General features: G+C 35.0%; 1 protein-coding gene and 1 long non-coding RNA gene across 14 annotated transcripts in view; both read left to right on the forward strand.

The window, feature by feature from the left end:
* MCTP1 (multiple C2 and transmembrane domain containing 1) overlaps nt 1-19,554 on the forward strand; it is a 594,209-nt gene that overhangs the window by 407,849 nt on the left and 166,806 nt on the right. For all 13 annotated transcript variants that reach the window (XM_050794290.1, XM_050794291.1, XM_050794293.1 and 10 more), the window contains 2 exons: nt 2,919-3,012; nt 18,749-18,851. In XM_050794290.1, the coding sequence (XP_050650247.1) occupies nt 2,919-3,012; nt 18,749-18,851 (197 nt within the window). The remainder of the gene's footprint in view (nt 1-2,918; nt 3,013-18,748; nt 18,852-19,554) is intronic.
* LOC126956969 (uncharacterized) lies at nt 3,019-7,934 on the forward strand. The gene is made up of 2 exons (XR_007726620.1): nt 3,019-6,768; nt 7,877-7,934. It is a non-coding gene; the product is annotated as an uncharacterized LOC126956969 (long non-coding RNA).

Here is a 19,554-nt window from a genome sequence, read left to right on the forward strand (position 1 = left end):
TCAGAAGCCATCCGGGTTTTTAGGCCTTCTAAAATAACCATAAATAGCAAGGCAGGAATACCTCTTGATGAAGTTACATTTTTAAACCAATGTATTTATTTATTACTTCTTATTATAATCGATGTGTCACTGGCCTTAACCGTTGAAATTTGCAATATATTATGGAGTGTCAGCTGACTTGGGGAAATGAAACCTTCAAACAATAATTACTACTCCAAATGGGAAGCAGAGGATCAGAGCCAAAGCACCTGAAGACAATATGTCTGTGGAATGAGGCTACCAATGTGAAATGATTCTCAGACATAAGGACTGATTATATTTGTTTTAGTCAAAATAGAACTTGATTTAAATTGCCTCTGAAAATTAAAGTATAGAAACCTTTTTTTTTGATAAAACTGTTCCCCATCATTAGGGTCAGAGACTTATCTGATTTACAACATTGTGTAAGCTCTGAGATAAGAAACTTTCCAAACTTGCTGTTACTGTAGGAACACAACATGCCTACAAACCTCTGAATTATACCCTGCTGTCTAATGCCCCCACGGTGAAACCCTTCAGTTACAGGAATTTAAATGGAGAGAGAAGTGCATTTTTACTGAACCTTGTCACCTGGGTATTTTAAATAGATTTTTGGTGATAAATAACTGTTTAAAAACAATAAAAGATTAACAGTTAATCCTCATGCTAAACACTCTTATAAAAAGTTAGGCTGTGAGATTACTCATATATCCACATTTCCTCCTCTCAGTATACCAAGGTCATAGTTTCAGTGTAAACAATGACTGGTCATACGGGACTGATAAAGTTCCTATCACAGTAAGCTTTTGCTTGTCAGTATTCTCACATTATTAATATGGTGATGGGAGTGCTTTTTACTCTAGTAACATTTTAATAGCTAACTTTATTATGCAAAAGTATGTTATGTTCTCTGATTATAAAACATTTTATAGATTATGAAAAAGAAGTACCTTTGATTTACTGAGTAGAAGTGCTGATCGCGTTGTAAGAAAAATGCTACGAAGTATAAATAAACAAATGCACATTAGCATTCTGTTGGTTTATTTTACTCTCAAAGTATTTGTGCCCATTAATTAGACTTCTGAATTATTGTATTGGTTTCCCTCTTTTAATTCCTTCAAGTGCTACACTTATAAAACACCACCGTTATTAATTTATGAAGTGAAATAGATTTTATCATTTGGATCCATTTTTTTCTATTGAAGTTTCCATACTTCTGTACATACTAAAATAGCAAATAAAACTATAAATTTAAGAAAATTTTTTATTTTTAGTCATCAATTTATTTTTGAATTTATTTTTAGTCATCACTTTGATTGACTGTAGAAGATTGTGTCTGTCTTTCACTTATGTAGAACTACAGTAGTCTTTTGAAATAAATACTAGAAAATAGTCTTTAGGTAATTTAATCCTCATCTAGCCCATGCAATTTCCAAAACTCACCAAGAGGAAAATAGTAGAAAAAAATAATTAACTTAATGTTGACCTTCTTACCCCTAAAGACTGAAGAGCGTTACATATCCAACAACGTGAGATTTAATATTGATAATTAGCCTGAGAGTGGTGGTTCATGCCTGTAATCCCAACGCTTTGGGGGTCAAGGCTGGAGGATCACTTGAGGCCAGGAATCGGAGACTATCCTGGGTAACATAGCAAGACTTTTTCTATAGAATTTAAAATGTTTTTAAAAACAAATTAACCAAGTATGGTTGCACCAAAAATAAGCAAATATGCTAGTAGTTCCAGCCACTCAGGAGGCTGAAGTGGAAGGAATGCTTGAGCCCAGAATTTGGAAGTTACAGTGAGCTATTATCACGCTACTGCACTCCAACCTGAGTTAGACCCTGTCTCTAAAAAAATAAAAATAAAAAAATTTTAAAAACCCCACTAATCTCCAAACCATTATATCTACAGATGAAAATATTTCTTGGAGTGGTTTGCTTGCTAGAGGAGATTGAAAAAAGGAAACAGACATATCTATTCCATAATTTATTGTTCACCATTTATTGATAATTGTTTATGGGAGTAAATGTGTTTTTTTTGATTCTTTCAGAAAATCTAGTTATATAGTAACAATTATCCACATTGGGGTGTGTGTGTGTGTGTGTGTGTGGTGTAGATTCATGATGGTGGAAGGGTAATTTATACTGAAGAAACACAAATGACACCTTGAACCCCTTATGCAGTATCAAAGTTTCCATTCTATACATACTAAAATGGCAAATAAAACTATAAATTTAAGAAAAATTACTCACTATTTTGAATTTATTTTATTTTTTTGAGTTGGAGTTTTGCCCTGTCGTCCAGGCTGGAGTGCAATGGCATGATTTTGGCTCACTGCAACCTCTGCCTCCTGGGTTCAAGCAATTCTCTGCCTCAGCCTCCCGAGTAGCTGGGATTACAGGTGCCCTCCACCATGCCTGGCTAATTTTTTTTTTTTGTATTTTTAGTAGAGATGGGGTTTTACCATCTTGGCCAAGCTGGTCATGAACTCCTGACTTTGTGATCCATCAGCCTCAGCTTCCCAAAGTGCTGGAATTACAGGCGTGAGCCACCGCTCCCAGCCTGAATTTATTTTTAGTCATCAACTTGATTTATGTTAAAAGATTATGTATGTATTTTACTTATGTAGAACTACTTAAGTTCTTATGTAGAATTGCATAAGTCTTTTGAAATAAATACTAGAAAACAGTCTTTAGGTAATTTAATCCTCAGCTAGTGCATGCAATTTCCAAAACTCACCAAGAGGAAAATAGTAAAAAAAAAATAATTAATGTTTAATGTTGATCTTCTTACCCCCAAAGTCTGAAGATAAACTAAAAAATGTAATGTTTTCTCAGCACACTCTTTAAGACTCCTTGGGACCTCCCTTTTCTAATACTGATGTTGGGGTCTTTCAGAGCCCATTGAGGATATTTCACAACCTGAAAGATGTGGGATTTCTCCAGGTGAAAGTCATCAGAGCGGAAGGGTTAATGGCTGCTGACGTCACTGGTAAGAGATGATGCAATTCTCCTATTGCTTAGATCAAGCAGCACACGAAGTCTACACCATTTAATAATTCAACTTTGCATTTCACCTGATGGATCATCAAAGTAAATAATTTAAAGATTCAGGGTTGATCTTAGAAATATTTGCCAACCCCCTTATTTTTATAGTAACTCTGCTTTTTAAAGGCAGGGTAACGTATTAAAAATAAACACTAAAAAGCAAAATGATTTTTGAATTGTTGCCTTCTTCAAAGTTTAATCAATGTAGTAGAAATACTTCTTCCAGGTATTGTTATTTCCAGGTATTGAACCAATGCTATACAGAATCAGCTTCCCTCATAGCATCAACACTTATAATTCAAACATGCATGAAATCTGTTGGATATTTCACTGAAAAGTTTAGATGCATAATACTCAATCATTTGGTATGAACTCTTGATATCTGGGTTGCTGATCCAACTCATTAGTCGTCCAAATTCCCTGGCACATCCCAGAGATAATTTTGGATCTAAACGAAGCCTCTAGATTGTTTGAAATTTCTTAAAGTAGGAAACAAGGCTATACAAATGTCCACATTAGCTTTGTCTCTTAAAGCTTCCTGATTTGCATAATGCTATTTCTGTAACATATTAACAAGCGGGCTGATGGCAATTATTTCATCAATTTCCAGAATTAAATCATTATTTTGAATTTATAACAATGTGACCATTCATTTATGATTTAATTTCATAAGGATTTGGGGTATGTTTATACTGTTCCTTAAATTATCCATCTCGAGTTAGACAATAAATAGGACTGGCTTGACCAATTTGTGCAAATTTCACTGTTTCTGAAGAAAATATCAATTTATCATTCTGGAAATATGCTTACCATTGTGAACATTCAGCCACATCATCCTAATGAGGTAACAAACTTATTGCACGGGAAGAAATGTACTTTTTCTACCATCCAAGGATCTGAAATCACTGTGCACTTCTTTAATTCATTCAACAGAATCAAAAACAAATAAAAGATAACATGTCTTCAAATGAAAATGGCAGATGTTTGTTCCAAAACTGCAATATTTTTATATTTTAATATTTGCCTATTAAGTGACCATGTGTGAGAAAATTTAAAATATTAGTTTACAGTTCCTTTAAAAAGGTAATTATCAACTCATTTGTAATCAAGAAGATGATAACAGTTGTCACATATTTTTTCAAAACAGGCATACCTGAAAATGGGAGAGTAGGTTGTTTGTAATATTTGCATATATGCTAATTTGGCTCCTTGTACAAAACAATTAATGTAAAATGTATACATTTTCCTATTTATGAAATTTCTTTCTAGTATGATTATAATCAAATTAATCTGGCACAATTATTTCTTTTAGAAAAATGCATGTACCATTTACTTCAAAAGCTTACATACCTGTCCATTATACAATTGGATAGAATTGTATAAGTTTGTCTTCTCTTGGAGAGAAGCTGTCATTGATTTTCAAACTTCATGAATATGCAAACTAGATTAACCCAGTTGGCCTGTATGCCACTATGGAAGTTAAAATACATGTTCTCTCAAAGCTGGAAAAAAATAGAGATATTTCTCTCCTAATGGTTCTATGTAAATTGATGTGAATAACAATAGCCTTTCCCCTGGGGATTCAATGAGACGTAATTTTCATTTGATAAAATGAACATTAATTTGGGGAATACTAAATAACAGAGTCTCCATTTTTTCCTCCAGTTTTAGAGATATAAATCTAATGATTCCCCATTTCATGCTGACCTTATAATCTAATGTGCTCTGAATTGAACAAGAGAGATGTTGAACTATTCAGGGGCAAAAAGATAATTCAGTCTTTGACCTTGCTCACTCTTGGACTTTCTGTGGTCTTTACAACATTTGTGATGGTGGCAAAAATTGAAGACTATATATTTGAGTCAGAAATGTCTGAATATACTACCAATTTTAAAAATTATTTTTACTTTTGAAAAGTATAAATACATACATATAAATACTTTATATATACACACATATATATAAATACACACACGCACATACACACACACACACATATATGTGTGTATCCTGATGCTTCCTTGTCTTTGTCATTAAATTTGGGACACAAGAAAGTTTTTTGTCTGCTTTCTCTCTTACTTGTTCAAAGAACTTTAAAGATATGATGTGCGTCTCAGTGGATAATAACAGTCAGGCTCTACAAGTTATTAGGCAATAGTTTGAAAAGAGGCAATTGACTAGCGCTGTCTTCAAATCCTCAAGTTAGCATCCATTTAGGAATTTTGTCGATGTAGAGGGGTGATTTTAAATCACTGGTAACTGTGCTAAGGCAAGAACATTTTCTGACATGGTACAAATGAGCCTGTTACTTATAAGATACACGGTTGGTTTCAGAACACTTTTTCTAAATAAGTCTAACGAGACAAATTTATATTTGACCAACTTAGCTCTATTTTTTAGATATTTTTAATGATCTGAACATAAAGCTAAACTCCCATTGTTTCAGCAAAATATGTTAAATTATAATATTCCATCATTAGACATGAGCACAGGAAAGAAAGAGTCTATAGTGTTTTAAGTAGCCATCAATCTTACTACGGTTACAAAGAATTTTTCCCTTTCAAAATGTAAAATTTTTCTTTTGTTACAACACATTCATTGAGAAACATTGTGATACTGTATTAACTCTGTGTGAATAAAGAGCAATTGAGACTCTCTTTGAATGAGTGAGTATAAAGCACAAATTACTTTTTAATGAAACCCTCAATTCTTTCCCTTTCCACAAAAAGCCTATAGCCTTGTTCAGCTGAACACTACTACAGTAGGTCACTTCAGTTAAGCCCCTAATAAACTGTTGATGGTCGAGGGTAGTTTTTTCTTTGGTCTCAATAGCCCAGTGTTGGACAGTGCACTTCAAATCATTAAGGTTAATACAGATTTTAAAAAGAGATTAACTCTGGTGGTTAAGGCCTCCATTTACAACTCCCACACATACACATGCATTGAGCAAGGCACAAGAGTGGATTGAGATTTCAGTCAAATTGTGGGCATCTTTTCACAGCCTGAGAAAGTGGCACTGTGGTTTGGAAAGTTGGTCAGCTAAATTCTTCATAAGGGAAAAAGTTTGAGTCACTGAAAAATACTTCTCAGTACAACTTACTTACCTTTCAACTAACCAGTGAAAAGGTTAATGTCTCTCCACACCATCAAAGCAAGACCTAGAGACTGGCCCTGCGTTCACTGGGGAAGATCTCTCTGCAGCTAGATCAAGTTTTCCTTAAAATTCTACAAATCGTGAGGAAAGGCCAGTGGGGTGGGGTGTGGGAGGGCAGGGGCGGCGAAGAAATATTTTTTCTTTGGGTGGTAGGAAATAGTTTGTGTTATCATTTGTCTTTTTTAGCTTCTGATTATTCTTTTCCTTGAGCAGGGCCTAATTTCTGCCTCAACAGAACATTCCAAGTCTCCTATATTGAGTGAGGCTTTCTTTGCAGAGTATTTAGACCTGGCCTATTGGTTCTTTCAAGTTCTAAGAGGAGAAGGAGAAAAGAGTTCTCCTCCGCCCCTCCCCTTCATTTCATTTTCCCCTGGGTTCTCGCTCTCTTTCTCTGTGTGTGTGTGTTTTTTTTTTTTTTTTTTCTGAGCTCCTAAGGAAGAGGTCATAGCTTCCCCAGGGAGACCAGCCACTCAGTTTCAGAAACAGCGATATGGGAGAACTGTGAAACCCTTCAAAAGATGTCCTACCTTTTCACTGTACTAAAAGGTACACTAATATAAAACTTCTCCACACCAGGTGAATTGATCTCTCAAATTAATGCACCATCTCCTTCAGGAAACAATAGAGGGAGAGGAAGAGAAAAAGGGTGGGGGGAGAGAGAGGGAGAGAGAGAGAGGGGGGGGAGAGAGAGAGAGAGAGAGAGAGAGAGAGAGAGAGAATTTTACAATTAACAGAATGTGTCACTGAAATAGTCCCTTTAAATGAGCGTATCTTTTTCTAAAACAAGGCTATGCATAAAGACTTGCGACTTGCCAGCCCCGTAGTCTGGAAACCTACTAGTTATTAAGAGAGATGTTTACTACCCCTTTATTTGCATAGACTTTTCCCATGTTTTTCTTTTGGAAAACTGTCTTCATTGTTGGAAAATATTTAAGTAACAAAACAGCAGAAAAAGACATGCTACAGTTTTTTTATCAGCTTCCGTGAGAGTCTTATTATCTTAAGAAATAACAGTTAGCAGCTCAGATTCATTAGCAGAGCTAAATTTAAGCCCCATTTGACAGGCTGCCTAGAAAACATTTTGTTTTGCTGTCTGTGGGCTTTAATTAAGATGTGTTCAATTTCAGTCCTCTTCAGTCTAGCTCCCGCCCCCCCCAACCCCCACCCCCAACTTGCTGTGTCACAGACCGGCGATCAGACACTTTTAGATGGTCCGGCCCATGACTTTGACCTTCTGCGCAGTCCGGCGTTCCCTGGGGAACCGTTCAACTCATGAGGTCTGATTTCACACTTCCAGGATGCCTCAGCTCTCTTAACAATGACAGGGAGACAAAGCCCTTTAGAGCAGGCCGCATGGGGACTTGTTTAAATTGGAAACCAGAGAGGAGTCAAGGAACAAGGTTATGGGCTACAGAATAGTGCTTTTAATAAAGAGCTCACAGCTCTGGCTCAGCTCAAAGAGGTCTACCTCTGTACAATTAATTGAGCCATTTATCTGGAGCATCTTAGGCCTCTACTTTCTCACAGAATTGCGTGGTAAATATCAGCTAAGAAGCAAATGAGATATGCATGAAATGAATTTTAACACTTTGATTACTGTGCCTCCAGTCTTCATTAAAAGTAAATTTATTTGTATTTCTGACCTCATTATCAGGAGGCTGCCTGCATTTTTATTGGTTCCTGTGATTTCCAGCTTGAGTGTGTCATGAAGGTATATTTTATACAAAGATTTGGATTTATTATTCTTGATATTTTCCCTGAACATTATGGGTCTATTCAGAGAAAGAAAATGAAAAGGCAGCTGTACAGAAAAAGGCAAGTCTGATCTTTGAAAGTTTTACATACAGTTGGAGAAATACCAAGCACATATACCTGACATAGACAAGATATTGTCCTTTAAAAAAATTAACTTTTGGTGGGTTACTCTAGCAAATAGCTTAAGACATATGCAGTTGTTACTTCAAGTGGCTGTAGGATACAATTGCTCAATTGGAAGAAGTTGCTAAGTTGCTTTTTAAAATAGAATTGTAGCAGTTTGAATTAATAGCTTGTGCCTTTAATTGTCATCATCATATTTAATAAAATTGACAATGTCTGATAAATGCAGCCTTAGATATTACAATCATTCTTTAAAATTTATGTTGGAAGAAAATAAAATATAAATCCTTTAAGTTCTACGTAATTTCATTCGAAGAACTGTATAAAATATAGTGGAAGTCCTTCATCTTGGTATATTATCAAGGATAAAATAATCTACCAAATACAAGAGAGGGTGTGCAAATAGTTGTAGTTTCTTAACTTTACTATCTTAAGATCTGAAAATTATATTGCTTGAAACAAAAACCTTAAGTTTTAACACAAAATATATAGGACATTTCTCAAGCAAAGTATGCTTTATTTCCATTACATAAGCTAATGTTCCATTTGCTTTTTAATAATTATGCTCATAGAAGACTTTTAAGGAGATAATATACCATGAGAAGACAGACATTTTATCCAATTTATAATCCATCAAAAATATACAACACCTGCTATTCTTATCATGGTACTATACCTGGTTTAAAAAACAATATTATACACATATACATGATAAATGTATTAATACTATATAAATCTTTTCCTTAAGAATGAGCCTAAACAAATAAAAATATCACAGGGAAAGAAAGCAAATCATTGTTCTTCCTTCTTTTATGTCACCACATCTTACATAGAAATTAAAGTTACTTTCTTTAGTAATTGCATTTTTAAAACGTAGCCAAATTCTAAATATAGAAAAAGTGTTCTTCTAAAACCAAACAGTTGCTATCAAATATCTCCAAAAAGAGGAATGAAAATGATAATTTAGCACAAGGGCTGATGAAGCCTGAATCTGAGCCAGTGTTTTAAAGAGAATTACAGAAATCATGTGTGATTCATATGCAGGTCACATGGTTAGAAGATACTGCCCTGGAAGAATAGGTGGGATGACAAAAGAGATTGATAATTGGGTTTGATATGCGCTAGAGGTGAAGGACTATGGGTTGAGAAAGTGGTGGTCCCACTATCAATGGGAAATGAGGGAAAGAGAAATACTGTAAAATAATTAATCGGGTTCTGTAGAACAAAGATTACAAAATGATCCTTTGAGTAAAGAAATAGCAAATTGCTGATTTGGCTCAGAGGGCTAGCTCTAGGATTTCAATCAGTGCTTGAAGAAATACTTTCATAATGCTAGAATCATTGTTTAAAATTAAACTTTTAAAAAATATTTTGTTACAGTGCAACATAATTGTGCAAATAAGTGATGTGTTTTCTAGAACAATGGATCAAGGAAATGCTACAAATAGAGAGGATCTAGATTTAACTAGGTTTTTGAAAAAAAAATAAAACTTACTACAGAGATACTTGGGTTAAATGATAGTATAGTTGGACTTGTGAGTGACTAAATAGTCAAGCCTAAAGAGTAATTATTAAAGGATTGATGTCAGTGGGGATGCCAAGTGGGTTACAGGGCTCTGTCCTTGGTCTAAGCTGTTCAATGTGTTTACCAATTACTTTGAGGAGGTAATTGACTGCTTCCTTACCAAAGTTGCTAGGAGGGCTACTTAATTCATTTTATGTGAGACCAGTATATGTATACAATCCTGTACTGCAGACAAAAAATAGGCTTAATTCAATAAGATGAACATTAAAAAGTGTAAATCCAAAGTCTTTCCTGGGTATTAAACTGTGATATCTTGCTTTAACCATAGAAAATAAAGAAAAGACTTTAGGATTTGAGTTTAAACTCCATGAGAGTAAATTATACATACATCAATTCTCTTACATTGAATAAAGGTGAAATGTTGAGAGTGATATTCTACTGGGGACTCATCAGATATGCTGGGGTATTAATCCAGTTTGTGAATACTCTTTAAAGAAGGACATTGACTAACCAGAATATATTTTCAACTGGTATATCTGCTGTTTTAAAATCAAGTCAATTGAGAATAGTGCTGGAATGATAATAATAACAATAATAATGACAACTAACATTTATTGAGCCCTGATCACATATAACTAATCTCACAATACCCTTAGTAGGGACTATTGTTATTCCCACTTTATAAGCTGGAAAACTGAAGAGTAACGGAGAGGCTAGGTAACTCTTCGATGATCAACACACACACGCACACCAGCTTGTAAATGGCAGGGCAGGCATACTGATCTAGATCTTTCCACAAAAGCCACCAACATATTTGTATTGGAGGAAAGAAGAACTTGAAGGCATATGATTTCTTTTATCAATTATCCAAAGGCCTGTCATGAGGATAGTGTAGATAAGAGCTAGCAAGGGGGGTAAATGGCCAAGGTTTAGGTCCAAAGAGCCAACTTCCTTCTAGAAAATTTAATCAGAAGGGTATTTATAATAAAGTATTAAATAAATCACAGAATCTTTGCGGGACAGGAAGGGCCTAAGAAAGGAGACTCTAAATTCAGTCTCTAGAGGTTAGTACTAAAGCCACATGGCAGAACCAAGGAGTTGTTGACATTAACAAGTTGGGAAGACATTGTGACGACTGATAGATGACCCCTGCTTGCAGTTTGCAGAAGTAAAATTGACTCCTTGTGCTCTCACTTAATTGAATTCTAATATCAAGTCTTAGGCAAGAACATCTGATTCATGCAACCTAAATCACATCTACATCTCTAGCTGCAAGGGAATCTAGAAATGTCACTTTAGGCCTAATGTCCTCTATAGATCAGGAAGAGACACTAGCAAGTAGTTAGAATGGATGCTCAGCAAGCCATCCACAGTGTCCAGCAGAGGATGGCAGGTAACGAACATTGATCACATATTCTCTACATGATAGATGCTGTACTCTCCCTTCACGCCTATCATTTCATTAAGATTTTCTAATTACTACAGAAGGCAAATTATAGAATAGATAAAAAGCTACAGAGACATAATTTTATACACGATATGAAGAAACATTTTCCACAAGTTACAATTGCCAACAAAAAATAGATCCAGAGATTCTTGTAGAGGTAATGATTTCCACATTACTAAAACTTTCGAAGCAGAGCCTGAAGGACTACCTGGTTGCAGAGATAATGCAAGCCCTGGATGAGGTTTTGAACTTGACCTCTTAAGATTTATTTTCAAGCCTTCAGATTCTAAGATATTGTAGTAGGTACCAAGATAAATAACATATTCCTGGATGAGATATTTTGTAAAAGAGAAATAAAGAGACAAAGACATTATTCTAAAGGCAAAGACTTAACAGATGACAATTTTCAGTTATTGTCTTTAGTTTTAAAAAATATATTTAAAATGTTTAATCACCTAATAGAGTACTTAATTTTTTTAAGCATAAAAAAGTTTATTTCACTGCAAAAGATCTCACCAGCTAATTAATTTACTTATAGGAAAGCTTATCTGAAACCTCATGCTTTTCTGCAGGGAGGTCTGAGTATATATTTACTATAAGTCCTAAAGTGTCTAACAAGCCTTGCAAAAACAAAGGAGCTTCTAATGTATTTTTATGCTCATTTTAGACCAAACAACTTTTGTGTTTCTAAGCTTGTAACGAATCACTTGCATATAGTTTCTATATTAAATATGAATTGAAAATGAAGTATTTAAATGTTTTTACCATAATTTATCTAAACTGTTAAAAACTTAGGCATAATTTTCTCACGGCCTCTTCTCATTTTATAGATCCCATAGTCTCCTTCCTCTTTGTTTTCCAGTTTCTCATCTGTCTCCTTTCACTTCTTATTCTTCTGTCATTAATTTTGAGCTTCCCAACATTTATCAATATGGTTCAATTCCAAGACTCAAAAATGCATCCAGTTACACACAATTCTGTAAATATTATTTTTCAGATAGTTCTAGATCCCAGAGGAATTAAATTTATATTTACATTGAGCTTTATCTATTTCCATTACCTTCGGGTCTCAAGGTGTGGTTCAGGAACCTCTGGGGATCCTCAAGACCCGTTCAGAGATCTCTGAAGCCAAAACTATCTTCATAATAATACTAAGATATTATTTGCCTTTTTTATTCTCATTCTTTCATGAGTATACAATGGAGTTTTCCAAGGGCTACATAATCTTTGATTATTCCAATGTTAACAGGTCATGGATTTATTATTTCTAGTGAATTAATAAATATTTTTAATGTTCTCATTCCTAACATGGTAAATTTTGATAGATATAGCCCACATAAAAACTCTCTGAGATCCTTAATAATTTTTAAGAGTTCCTAAGATCAAAATGTTTAAGAATTATTGCTGTTAGACAATGATTATCAATTAGGAGGAGGGTAGTATTGCCCCAATGGGTGTTTTGAAGATTTTTGAGGGAATTTTAGTTGCCATAATGACTGGGGAGCATACTGGTGTTTGGTAACTGGGGTTGGGGATGCTACATATCCTACATGATGTAAATTTACATAATGAAAATTTAATCCTGCATTTAAATATAGATATTGCTATACGTTTAAAATCTGTTTCATGATTGTCTAAGCCTAGATTGCATCCTGAAATACATAGTATTATTGATTCAAGCCTTGCAAATGGCTGCCATTTCACACAGTATACACCAAAGACCTTAAGATGGTGTCCAAGGCACTTAATTACCTTATTCCCCATTACTTTTCTGACATCTTCTACTCACCTTCCCGTTGCACATCCTGCCCCAGTATCAGAGGCCTCAAGCACACCAGGCTTTTGGTCTAGCTCTTTCTCTACCTGGATCACTTTTCTCCAGAAGTGTTTCTCTACTTTTGTCCACTTTTCTACTTGGCTACTCCTTTACCCGCTTCAGTTCTTTGCTCAGACCTCACCTTCTTAATGAGGCTGGTTCAGACCACCCCAATTAAATCTATCAGCAGTGCCCCTCCTCTACCCTCTCCAAACCCCTTTTCCTACTCTATTTTTTTCTGTTTTTGTTTTGTTTTGTTTTGTTTTTTTATTAACACATATCACTCTCTAATATACAATATATCTAGTAACTTTGTTTGGTATTTATTCTCTTTCTCCCCCATTCCCACTGTAAGTAAATTCGAAGACAGTGGACACATTTCCCTTTTCTGTTTGTATGGCCTGGCACATAATAGGCACTCAATAAATATTTGTTGAATAAATCAAGGTATGATTTTATTGTAAACAACTTTCTATTTAGTCCTCCTTTATAATACAGTTCTGGTATTATATTAAAATTTGAAATTGTGTGTCAGTCAGTTTTATTCCAGGATAGTAAAGAGGACATTACAAAATCTTCAATATGAAAAAAAAGTATTAGATCTAGTAGGTTGAAAGCCACAACTCTAGGGTGTCAATTTTCTTGCCATAATGAAATCTGCTTCATGACTCAGTGAGAAAAGAGAAGGCTTATTATTATTATTCAGTCCCAGAATCAGACCCAGTGGGGACGTAGTTAAGAGTGTGAGTTAATGTAATTCTACCAATCAGATGTTTAAAATATGTTTAGGTCAGTTGATGGAAAAGGATAAGGTCAAAGCCCCATCTCCAGTGATAAAAGGAGGATGGAAGATGTCTTCAACATATGCTGCTTTCTGTTCTGATGGACCCTATGGAATTCCCTCAACTATAACATTATTATATGTTATGATTGAAATTCCAGTTTCTATAAGGGATACATGGCAACCTTGATTATATTTTTTTAAAGATGAAAATATAGTCATTTCAAACTGTGGCAACTGAGAAAATTAAGTGAAAGAACTTAATTTGTGCAAGGTAGGTGCAAAATAAAAGGCCCCCATGGGTCTGAATTGCTTTCCATGCTATTGAAAGCCTTCTGTGTTTTCAGACATGGCAACAAAGAGGTGGTCACTGGGTCCTCATACACACACATTTTTATAACACATCACATCCAGCAAACTGTGCTCCTTGTCAGCAGCAAAATGACCCTGGACAAAGCCCACCACTGATGGATCAGGATTAACTCTCTATTGTGGGAGCAAGAATATCATTCAGTATCTTTTGAGTCACTTTAATGCTCAAACCAGTAGTTTGCACAAACTGAAGTCATCCACTTGCCCACAAAACAGGTAGCAAGTGAGCAGGGGCGGTACAGACTTTCCCACATTCTTTATCAATATGTCAGTGTTGTGACCTCAAAGAGCAAGGACTAAGAGTGAGAGAGAATTAGCCAGTCAGTGCACCCCATTTAATCCTTGGTGCCGTTTTGAAGATTGCCAGAAAAGACGCCCATTGGAGACAATTCTGATGTTTGTTTTATTGTTGTAGGAATGGCTTTTCACCCCTGAAAAAGGATTGGGACAATAGAATATATGCTTTAAATTCTGTTACAGATTCTGTTTTATGAGTTAGGGTAAAAGAGTCTCTCAAATGTTAATTCTCCTGGGAGATTTTTTTTAAAAAATAAAGACCCATAGGAAAAAATAGCCCTTAGTATTTAACTAGATTATGGATAAAAGTATGAGTCTTAATGTAATATTTTTATGTATCTAGTTATAGTAGTTAGGTAACACATATCTAGGTTTTTGTATTATAGAGACTATTAAAGGAATATACAAATACATTTAAGCGAAAAATTCCTCCTCATAAAATATCAGCCTACTTTTTATGTCATTGTCCTTCGCTTTTAAAAGCACTGTGATAGAGCTGTGCAATCACCATAGATCACCAGAGTCATAGCCGCTGGAAAACTCTTTGCTTCCTTTCCCTCTTTATGTTCTAGAGTTATAGAATGGCATGCCTCCTTCTTATTGCTCCTGTTGCACCCTTCACTTACCTTTATTACGGCCCTTACAACTCTGCATCATAATTGTGTATTTACATGTCTATCGTGTCCTCTAAACTGTGCATGCCTTGAGAGCTGGACTATGTCTTAATCATACTTATAATTCTGGGGTGAGCAGAGCAACCACTCAATAAGTAATGAATGCTTCAAAAAGCATTCCTATTTCTCTCTAGAAAATTGTCAACATGGAAAATTGCCATGTCCTCAAGGAACGCTGATTTCCTTCCTAGCTTTCATGGCGATTAAAGCAATCAATCCCACAGCCCCTGCCCTCAACCAGCACTGTCACCATTTCTATTTTCTATCTGAACCAAATTCTCCAGTTTCTAGCATTGCTAAGGAGAGGGATTGACTCTTTTTAGCCAAAATAATGGGGCTTCAAGAAAAGCCAGTTGATACCCACAGGTCTGCTTTAGTCTTGTGACAAAAATGAGTCAGAGGGAGACAATAGATTATATACTCTGTGTTCTCATATATTTAGGCTCTCAGAAATTATCAGAAACAAAATATTCTTCAACTTTGGATGCTGCCTTCATTCTTTGCCCTTCTAGCCACACGGTATTGAATAAAAACTTTACAGAGGGCTGCTTCGTATCACTGTCTGGAACTTTGCAGAATATAGTGCACTTTAGAGACATCAACTTCATCCTAGAGTCAACCCCGCAACCCAGGTACTCTCAGCAAGCAGAGCAGCCTATCAGAGGGCCTAAATGGAATGATAAAAGGATGAAAGGAAGGAATAATTAAGGAGATAATTAATGGTTAGTTCCATCACTAGTATTTCTCTGATTGGTTTTGTTTGTTTAAGTGGCAGATAATCAAGGCTGTAAAATTTAGGTCTGAAAAAGCAGTCATTTAAAGGATTATTTAGCAAACTAGATAAGCATACTAACTATATGTAGTCACTTTTTAAAAATACAACTGTAGTCCGTGCTTTTTAGTGGTAAGTTTACAGAATTTGATGTTGTACATTTACTATTATTTTGGTTGAAATTGCTGTTAATTTTTAATTGCCCTTGAATCATGCAGTGACAGAAGGATACTTCCTAAATAAGTCAAACATAACATAGTGTGGAAAGACCTGATGTTGGCATCCATTACTGATAACTGTAAAAAGATACCTTTTTAAAAGGAAAAGAATAGAAAGTAAAGATAAAATTGCCTGCTCTCTCCTTAACCTAAACTTAGCCTGTTTGTCAGATTCTAGAAATATCTAGTCTGAGCACCTTGTTGAATGCTTATTCTCCTTGCGGGGGGCGGGGGGGTGGGGGGAAGAACTGGCTTGGCTAAGCTCAATGAATTGTTTTTCACCATCAAATAATAATATTAGGGTATATTAGATGATTAAATATTGACATCTGCAAATCCTGTTGATTCTCCCTTCAAAATATATCCAGAATCTAACCGCGTTCCACCACCTAGATTATTGCAATTGCCTCCTAACTCTTTTCCTACCCCTCCATTGTCCTTTCTCTACCTTATTTTCCAAACAGCAGCTATCAGAGCATGTCACTGCTCTTATCAAACCCCTCAAAACCTCCCCACTTAAAGAGAGTTAAAGCCAGGTTTTTTCAGAGACCTGCCATTGCCACTCTCTCCAGACGTCTCTGTGTCACCTACTACCGCCCTTCCAACCCCCTGCCTGCCTGATCTCCCCAAAACATTCCCCCAGCCACACTGGCTTCCTGTATATTCCTGGAAATGCCTGGCCCAGCCACTTCTCTGGTTTTTCCAGTCGGTTCCTCTGGGTCACCCAAGGCTCACCTCCTTCATTTCTTTGCCTGCATGTCACTGTCTTAGCACGACTTTCTCTGCAGCCCTTTTAAAAATTGCACATACATACCAACACTCCCTATTACCTTTCCCATCTTTATTTTTCCCCATAGTGTTTATCACCTTCTAAGATACTATAAAATGTATTTATTGTCTGTCTTCTTCTTCAATGTAAACTCCATGAAGCCAGGGATTTTTTAAAAATTGTTTAATTCACTGCTGTTTCCCCAACAAATAGAACACTGCCTGCTACATGGTAAGTAATAAATATTTGTTAGTTGATTGAACCGACAGTCAAAACATTACCCAGCTTTTCCTATGCGTGTGACCTACTACCTACCTAAGATGTGGCATGGTTATTTTGAAAGGTGTTGCCTAGTATCTTACATTTAACTGTATTTGGAAAACTGTTTGAATCTGCCTGTTTATGCTTATATCTGAATTCTATGGGAGAAAATAAAGTTGTTGATGTGCCAGATAAAACCTATTGCAGTGTGTTTTAAGAAACAAAATATTCTTTTCTGATCACTATCTTCCATGGAGTGTGTGAGTTGAAAGTGAGGGTGGTAACTTGTAGGCAAGAGGATAAAGACGATTGGAGGAAAAAAGATAATACAGATCCCTAGCCAGAAGTGCCATTTTCACCAGACCTTTAAGACTTCCAGTTCTCTATTCTTTATTTAAAATTATTCCCAAGACCCAAAATTGAGAAGACTACCATGATGTTAAATTATGCAATTATCCTGGGATATATGAGGCCACTGAACTAACACACACATATTAAATCTCTTTTTTAATATAAAGTTAATAAATTAAAGGTGAGTCAAAGTTTGTACAGCTCATTTTAAGAATTGCAATATGGAAAGTAAATACACTGCTGTATAGGAATACATAGCTTATCTGTCACTGATAGCTAATGAATTCCTTCCCATTAAAATTTAATTGAAAATCTTCAATGATATTTAAGCTTTTGCAGAAGTGTAAACTACTGTGACTATAATTCACAATGCATTTAAAACAATTATTCTTTATCATTAAAGTTAATAATATGCACATTAACCTCTTATGTAGTCTAAATCAATATTGTAGTTTAAAAGATATGACCTCTGGACAGCTTTGTCTAAATATTGATTTCATTGTCATTTGTATAAGGTATCAAACAAATTACATGCTGCACTAATATCATTAATGCTTCCCCCATAGAGCCTCTGACTTTATGGGTTCTTATAATACAGGGCATAACATTACAAAAATATTGAGAACTTTGCAAAATATAATTGCCGAAAGGATGAGATTTGAGTATGGCAGGACAGAGTTGTTATAAACAGATGATAACTTCCAAATCCTTTATTTTCAGTGAACAGAAAAAAAAAAATACTGCTCTTTAACATGCATATTGATTGTTGATGGTTAGTTTCAAACGGTAGATTTTTTTTCTGCCTCAGAGGGTCTAATTTACCTTCTTGTGATGTCATAGATATCTCAGAAGAAAGTAACTCAATCTTAGTTCAATTAAAATATTATAATTTTGCAATATAGTAGTTTTTCCAAAATAAACTTGATTAGAAATTCCTGTTAATAGTGAATCAGATGAGTTGAAAAAATATATGCCTTAGAGTAAAGGGGCTGAAATTTTCAAATGGCTTTTACAGATTTCTATAAAAACTGATTTAGGGATGGACATGCATCACATTCTCCATCATAATTGCCAGTTATAGAATTATTTTTGCTTTTAAAAATTGCAAATTGAAGTGCCAGCTATATAATTTTGTCTCTTTTACTTTTTTCAGGCTCTAAATTGCTATGAATCATAACAATTGCTAACATCAACCAGTTACATCTAACTCTATTTTGATGGTGGTTTCTTTTTTTAATTTTTAAAATTGTACTTCACTTTTTTGTTTACTATAAAACTTTTTGCAAAAGAGATATGCTGTGATCTTGACACTGTGAACTGTGGGTGCTACCTACACTAAAAATATTTACCAAAAATCTCTTGTAGGAAAAAGCGACCCATTTTGTGTGGTAGAACTGAACAATGATAGACTGCTAACACATACTGTCTACAAAAATCTCAATCCTGAGTGGAACAAAGTCTTCACATTGTAAGTAGGCATTTCTTTGGGCTCTGATTCCAAAATTGTGTTAAATTTGATTTATTTTTGAGGGTTTAAAAAAAAACGTGTGTGTTTATTCTTAACTGATTCACAACTCAATGCATCTGGCCTGCCTTTGCTAACAACAATGAATTTTCCTCCTACCTTCCTGACAGTGAAACCTGGGGGAAAGGGTATGGCATTTTTCTTTGTTTTCATAGACATTTTTTAAAACTGTGCTTTTTGTATGATTTGGCTAAGGATTTTGCTTCCATTAACTGAATCACCATACCGCTTCTTCCTTTTATACTTTCTATTGAATTTCTTCCCAATTGCATTGACACCAAGGAAGACAAAGCTCTATTTGTTCCTTTGCTGAAATCAGCAAACAATCCAGTCTTGAATTCGGCAGATGCTTTAGTTTTGGTTCTTTTCATTTTAGCACAATGAGAATATTAAGTATTGTCCTAGATACCAAAATATCCTTTGAGTTAATTTTCCTTTTGTTTTAGGAAGTTTGTAAACCTTTTCAGTCATACACTGTAAAGGCTGCCAATGCTACACTTATAGTAACTCCTAAGTTCGGTTTTTTAAACGGAGCTTTTGAAATGAACTCTGAACAAAGGAAAATTCTCCAAACAGAAGTACTTCTTTAAAGTTTTCTAACATAATTCTATTTTTTTGTATATGAAAAACTGTGAAATTCTTCATC

The sequence above is a fragment of the Macaca thibetana genome, chromosome 6 (genome assembly GCF_024542745.1).
Source record: "Macaca thibetana thibetana isolate TM-01 chromosome 6, ASM2454274v1, whole genome shotgun sequence".
Taxonomy (NCBI): Eukaryota; Metazoa; Chordata; class Mammalia; order Primates; family Cercopithecidae; genus Macaca; species Macaca thibetana.